This window comes from Myotis lucifugus, unplaced genomic scaffold, assembly GCF_000147115.1.
Source record: "Myotis lucifugus unplaced genomic scaffold, Myoluc2.0 scaffold_73, whole genome shotgun sequence".
NCBI lineage: Eukaryota > Metazoa > Chordata > Mammalia > Chiroptera > Vespertilionidae > Myotis > Myotis lucifugus.
Genome location: NW_005871121.1, coordinates 2,721,597 through 2,728,375, shown reverse-complemented (window position 1 = coordinate 2,728,375; position 6,779 = coordinate 2,721,597). Strand labels below are relative to the sequence as shown.

Here is a 6,779-nt window from a genome sequence, read left to right as displayed (position 1 = left end):
CTACTGTACTTTCAGTCTACTTAAAGACATGAGATCACACAGATTTAATCAAGTTCATTGTTTAAAAGGAGGAAAATTAGTATTCAGAGTGCTTCCCAAGAGAGTCACAGCGCTGCAAGGTCAGTGTTCAGAGGGAAGTGGGTGACGAGTGCATTGTATTTTAGTCCTTAATTCAGCTCATTATTCCTTATAGGAAACCCTACAGGTCTACATGCTAGTTGAAAGGTAAATTTAAAAAAAATAATAAAAAAAGATAGTTTCTTCCTACTCTGCTGTCTGTTTATTTGTATTTTGTAAATATTTGGAAGTAATTTTACATCTGTATCTAAATATTAAAATACAATTTGTTTTAACATGATATAGTTTTCTGAGCCATGCATATAAAATAGTACTACTGTATTAAGAAGACTTTATAACACAGTGATGACCTGCCTTGAAGGAAAATAAAATTATAAAACAATAAGGCCATTTTTAACTTGTGCATAGAACCAGTAATTGTGTATTTAAGGCAATTAAAAGATTTATTGAAAATTGGTTAAAAGCAGATTGACAATGGTATTAAAGAATAAAGTGTCATTTATTTGGTGCTACTTTGTGAATGTCTCTTATCTACAAATCATCTCATGATATATGTACAATATACTTTCAATTACAACTCAAACATAATATCACCTACAAAATCACATGGCTATCATCAACATACAGCGATTATATTTTGAAAAGAAAGAAAATTAGCAATTCATTAGGGTGCGAGGACTTTTTTTTTTCCCCAAAGAAAATATTAGCACCATACCAGATAAAATTATCTAAAACTATTGGCCTCCTCGGACTTCTTCAATAACTAAATATAAACCTTTTTTCTTTTCCAAGCACAAATATTAATTTGCAAAATCAGTTCTACAGTAGTTAATAGTTCTCTCTCTTTTTGTCTGCATTTCTTTCCCGGTCAGGAAAAAAATAGGAAGTAAAAACTTTCCCAGGGTAGGAAAATAAAAAATAAAATAAAAAATCGGACCAGACCCAGTGTCCTTCAGCAGTGAGTTCCGACAGAGGCGAAGGTGGACATCTCGCGGCGGATGGTGCTGAACGGGGACAGCTCCAGCTCGGTGGTGTACTCATTGTCGTTGTCCTCGCTGGCGGCCGCGGAGGACTTGTGCGCGCACTCCTCGCAGCAGCAGCAGCAGCACTCCAGGAAGGCCCGGCTGAAGGGTCTGCACAGACAGAAGAGGATGACCGGGGTGACGCAGGACTTGAAGAACAGCAGGAACTGGCTGATGATGTGCAGCAGGTCCATGGTCTGCTGGGAAACCCCGGTGGCCATGTAGGCGGTCACGATGTTGTAGATGTTCTCGGGGATGATGCAGAAGCCGTACAAGATGGTCAGCGCCACCACCGTGCAGTTCATCTGGCTCTCGAGCTGGATCTGCCGCTTGTTCCCGCGCGTGCAGGCTTTCTCCGCCTGGCGGATTTTCCGCGCCGTCACCAAGGAGCAGGTGATGGTGAACAGCGTGGGCAAACAGAAGTAGCAGCCGAAGTACCACCAGAGCCTCGCGCCGTCGTAGGTGAGGGCTAGGACGTAGATGGTGTCCGGCAGGTCCGGGGAGATCTTGATGACACAGCGTTCCGCGGGGGCGCGGCCGCTGAAGCCCACGTCCTCCTTGCTCAGCTGGCGAAGGACCACCTCGGGAAGCGCCAACAGGAGCGCGCCCACCCATATGACAGCCAGCTTGGCGGTGGTGGAAGAACAGTTCTCGATCATCTCATAGTACATCTGCACGTTGGTGGCCGCCCGGAAGCGGTCTATACACAGAGCACATAAGGTGAAGGTCGTGACTCCCAGCGAAGCAACCTGTGGGAGGAGCACAGAATAGGGGTGATATCACTGTAAGAAGGAAGAATGAAAATGAGGGGGGGGGGGAAATATAGTGGTTCAGGGCCATAGGGTCAAAAACTTTAGCTCTGGAAGGATCTGTAAAGATCATTTAGTGCAACACCATTTTATTGTAGACTAGTGTCCCGGTGCATGGATTCATGCACATTGAAAGGAAATTAATTAGTCCTTCCGGTGCAGGTCCCAGATGGTGGCCAGCAGGGTAGGACGGAGTGAGATGGGCTGGACATGCCCTGAAGCCAACCTTCTGCCGTCTCTCCCCAGTCTGCCACACCTGGGCAGGCTCAAAGGGCATCTGCAGAGTGAGCAGGGGCCCTCTGGCAGGTAGGGTCCCTCACCCTGGCCTGCAGGAATTGGGCTGAAACTGGCTCTCCAACATCCTCTCCTTCCCCCCAGGGGTCCCAGAGTATGAGAGGAATTGTGAGGAATCGGTCTCCCTCCTCTCTGGTTCCGGGTTGTGTCACCCAAGAGCTGCTGCTCCTGCGTTGAACATCTGCTACTGGTAGTCAGTGCACATCATAGCTACTGGCCGGCTGGACAGGAGAGGGAGCAGGCTGGGACCAGAGACCCCATCGGTGCATGATTGGGGCCGGGGAGGGACAGTGGGAGGGCTCCAGGGTGTGTCTGGTCTGTCTCACCCACTCCTGATCAGCTGGACCCCAGGAGCAAGCTAACCTACCGGTCAGAATGCCTGCCCCCTGGTGGTCAGTGAGTGTCATAGCAGCCGGTCAAATGAACTGTCGGACACTTAGCATATTAAGCTTTTATTACGTAGGATAAGAACACAGAGACCCCAAGAATTTCAGTCATCATAAAAATGCCTGCCACCAGATGGGCTGGAGAAGGAGTAAGGATCACTGAGTGTTTCCCATTGTCATTAGCGAAGAGGATGGCCATGTTTTCCAGTGTGAGGGTCATTAGCATGCCTTACACACAGCAGATATTCAAGAGCTATTGTTTCCAATAAACTAGATAAGAGTAGAGATCTCTTCCAATTTCTCCTAAATATAAATGAAAGTATTTTAATATTATTTTTTGCATATATCTATGGGAAACAAAAAAGAGAAATTCTCTAGAGGTCATCATCAAAGAGAAAACAAACTTCAAACAGGTCAGTAAACTCCCCTCCATCCCCCTCCACCCACGGGCTCCAACCCCTACCCCCACCCCATGCTGCACGTTTGCCCTAGACCAGCCGTGGGCAAACCACGGCCCGCGGGCCGGATCCGGCCCATTTGAAATGAATAAAACTAAAAAAAAAAAAAAAAAGACCGTACCCTTTTATGTAATGATGTTTACTTTGAATTTATATTAGTTCACACAAACACTCCATCCATGCTTTTGTTCCGGCCCTCCGGTCCAGTTTAAGAACCCATTGTGGCCCTCGAGTCAAAAAGTTTGCCCACCCCTGCCCTAGACGCATCTGCTAATCCTGACGAGATTTCCAAGTCATTTAAGCTAGAAGGATGGGTCCAGGTGCCTAAGTACATTGGTAGTAAACAAAACTGTGGCCACTGTGATGGAGATTAGGTCAAAGATTCCTTGTGAATTTGGAAAGCCCCAAATAGTGACATTTTCATGATTATAAAGAGAAAAAAAAACAAGCGAGATAGTGGAGGAACTTGTCTGGGTTTTAGGGTTTGGTTCTAGGTGAATTGGGGAGTTGAAGGGGAAGGGCAAATTCCAACCAGAAGCCTGAATTGATGCTGGACTAGAGCCAGAAATCACACCAGTTACATGGCTCAGAGAAACCCACAATGCAGTTTAAAACGGTCCCAGCCACTGGAAAAATGAGATGGAGTCACTTTAAAACCAGGCCTCAAAGAAATCACACAGATAAAATTTCAGGGAACGTGAACGCACAATTAAAAATCGCAATATGGCCCTGGTTGGTGCGGCTCAGTTGGTTGCACTAGTCCCATGCACTGAAAGGTCACTGGTTCAATTCCGGTCAGGGCACAGACCCAGGTTGTGGTTTGGTCCCTGGTTGGGGTGCGTATGGGAGGCAACCAATGGATGTTTTCTTTTTCTCCTCTATCCCTCTCCCTTCTCTCTCTAAAATCAATAAATACATATTTAAAAATAAATAAATAATAAAAATCACAATATGCAAGAAACAATCCACCACTCTGAGCTCATGTGCCAAAGGAAAAAAATTACAGAATCAGACATAAGTACAATTATCATGAAATACATATGCTCATCAAATTTAAAGAAATATGAATAGTGAGGGGATGTCAAAGAAAATAGGAGATATAAAAAATAACCATGAAAAAAACCAAAAAGAAATCAGATAGAATGTCTAAATACGCAGCCACAGGAAAACTTCAGATCTGAAAACTCTGATGCTGACTACATAGAGCACTATATTCAAAGAGGAACTGCTCTTACACCCATATGGTCTAGACATCTCAATACGTCAAGTTGAAAGTTAAGAACCAAAAACATGTACATATTTTTTTCACACAGAGGTTTTTACAAGATTAAAAATACATGTTTCTAGTGTAAACATACTATCATCCAATATTCTATATGAAATATTTATTGAGCATCATACATATACTCTAATAGGGGACACAGGCATACATTAAACACAAGCACACATTTATTAATAGTGACTCTATGCCCAGCGCTCTGCCAGATATTGGGGAATATAGAAAGGAATAAGAAGCAGTTTTTTCACTCAAGTAGGCCATAGTCAACCAAGAAGGGGGAAGCTGGTTCTCACAGTGACCATCTGGGGGCATCAAATTTATTCAACCAGTTTGGGGGAAATGGAAGTGATTTAATGTTTAATAAATGTGGTCATTAATCCTGGAGAGTAGCATGCTAAGTGAAATACGTCCGTCAGAGAAAGACAAGTATCACATGATCTCACTCATAAGTGGGATCTAACAAAATAAACTGATGAACAGAGCGGGTCCACAGACATGGAAGCAGGGAACAGAGTGCGGAGTCTTGGAGGGAAGGTGTGGGAGGGTGGGTGTGTGGGAGGTAATCAACCAAGAACCTTGTATGCGTATATGCATGGCCCATGGCCACAGACAATGGGGCGGTGAGGGCAAGGGTGGGGGGGATGAGGACAAGCTGGTGGGGGTCAATGGGGGACATATGCAATACTTTCAACAATAAAGGATTATTTAAAAATAAATAAATAAATGTGGTCATTATTTATATATTTAATCAAGGACAATAAATAGAAGGTAAACTATTCATAAAGATGAAGAGAAAACAGGAGACTAAAAGAAAGCTCCCTACATAGATGGGATGCTTTGGCACCTGGGCATATGCATTCACTTTGCCCTCCGCTAGTGGAAATGTGTAAGAAGCACAGCTATAGGTCATGCCTTGGCAAGGACTACATATAGATTATGTAAATATCTAATTTTTTAGAACTCAAAGGGATCATGTTGACAAAAGGAAAGCCATTTGTGATAACAATTTTAGCACTCAAAACATGAGTTGTTTACGTACTGCACTCAAGCTGTCACTCTCCCCAGAACGATGGCAACTTGCCTTGTGGATTTTTTTTTTTGACAGAAAATAAGTTTATTTTCAGAACAATATTCAGAGTCAAGAGGATTTTTCTTAAACAAATTACCAACAAATCCCCACCAGATAATTGCTTGCCTATGGTCTCAGCTACAGGCAAGGTCTTAATGGTAGTAACTGTTACATGAAAGTTCAGTTAAATCCTTTTTTTTTTTTTAGTAACTTCAGTAAAGTTTAGAAAAATGTCACCTGTCTTCTCTGTGTGATCTTCTGTTGGGCTACATTTTGGTGAAAGCCAGCAGCTTCTTATAAATGATTATACCTATCATCTTTGTGGCAAAAGCACATTTTTCTTCTGTAAAGTTCTAAATTTCCCCCAGAATTCTTCACTGTTACACATCTTGGGGAATTATTTGCAGGTTTTTGATAGCTGCCCAATGTCATTCCAATTAAGAAAAGAGAAGATCTGCAGGATTATGTTGGCAGGCCTGCGAACTAACAAATCAAATTTCCCCTGACACAGATTCCAAGAATAATTCAGTTCTTTCCCAAACACGTTCTGCATCTGCCCGGGCAGTCACATGCTCAGCAGAAAATCTTTGTGGTGTTTCTTCAATCTCTCTTGTTCCAAACGGAGAGAAACCATCCATGACTTCCAGATGACCTCAGTTTTGGTGGCGACCGGGTGGCGGAAGTCCTTGCTCAGAGAGAGAGCCTGGCTTTCAATCTCATACACGATGTTGGGCAGAAGTCATGGTCTCCTCCTGCAGCTCCAGCATCCAGCAAGCTGTCTGGATTCTGAGAGTTCCAACATCAAGTTGTCTCTCCTCTTCTTACACTCTACACATTAGTCAGTGTCTACCACTTCTAATATGGAAAATAAGGACATTGGACCCATGCCCCGACTGTTCTCCTAGTGGTGAGGACAGTCTGGAAATGAGATATAATGAGGGGTTTAACTCTGCGAAAAGCAAAAATGAAGAACTAATATGACTAACAACGGTCTAGGTCAGTGCAGAACAAGAGGTCTTGATGGAGTTTATAACCACAATTCCTATTTAACAAAAGAAAGTATTCCATAAACAATATAAGAAATAGCAATCTAATATGACTAATGAAGTCATCTTTATATTCATGTTTTAAAAATTAACCCTCAAATTAATAAGTTCACCTTGATGGAAATTTATTTTGAGCTTTTAGCATCGATGCCAAAAGCTCAAAACGATTTTTTTAAAAAATATATTTTATTGATTTTCCACAGAGAAGAAAGGAGAGGGACAGAGAACCAGAAACATCGATGAGAGAGATTGATCAGCTGCCTCCTGCACGCCCCCCAGTGGGGACGTGCCCGCAACCAAGGTACATGCCCTTGACCGGAATCAAACCCGGGACCCCT

General features: G+C 43.2%; 1 protein-coding gene across 1 annotated transcript; it reads right to left on the bottom strand.

The window, feature by feature from the left end:
- Positions 1-558: 558 nt before the first annotated feature.
- Positions 559-2,788, bottom strand: GPR37 (G protein-coupled receptor 37). The gene is made up of 2 exons (XM_014457358.2): positions 2,663-2,788; positions 559-1,849 (listed from the first exon to the last, which is right to left on the bottom strand). Exons 1-2 carry the CDS (start codon positions 2,786-2,788, stop codon positions 1,031-1,033), a joined length of 945 nt encoding a protein of 314 aa, XP_014312844.2. The 3' UTR covers positions 559-1,030.
- Between the last annotated feature and the right edge of the window lie 3,991 nt (positions 2,789-6,779).

Excerpts from the sequence above, each read along its gene's own strand:
- GPR37 (XM_014457358.2), bottom strand. The coding sequence starts at position 2,788 with ATGGCCATCCTCTTCGCTAATGACAATGGGAAACACTCAGTGATCCTT. Across the intron at positions 1,850-2,662 it reads TCTCTGTGTTCTTATCCTAC|GTTGCTTCGCTGGGAGTCAC; the intron begins GTAATAAAAGCT and ends CTCCTCCCACAG.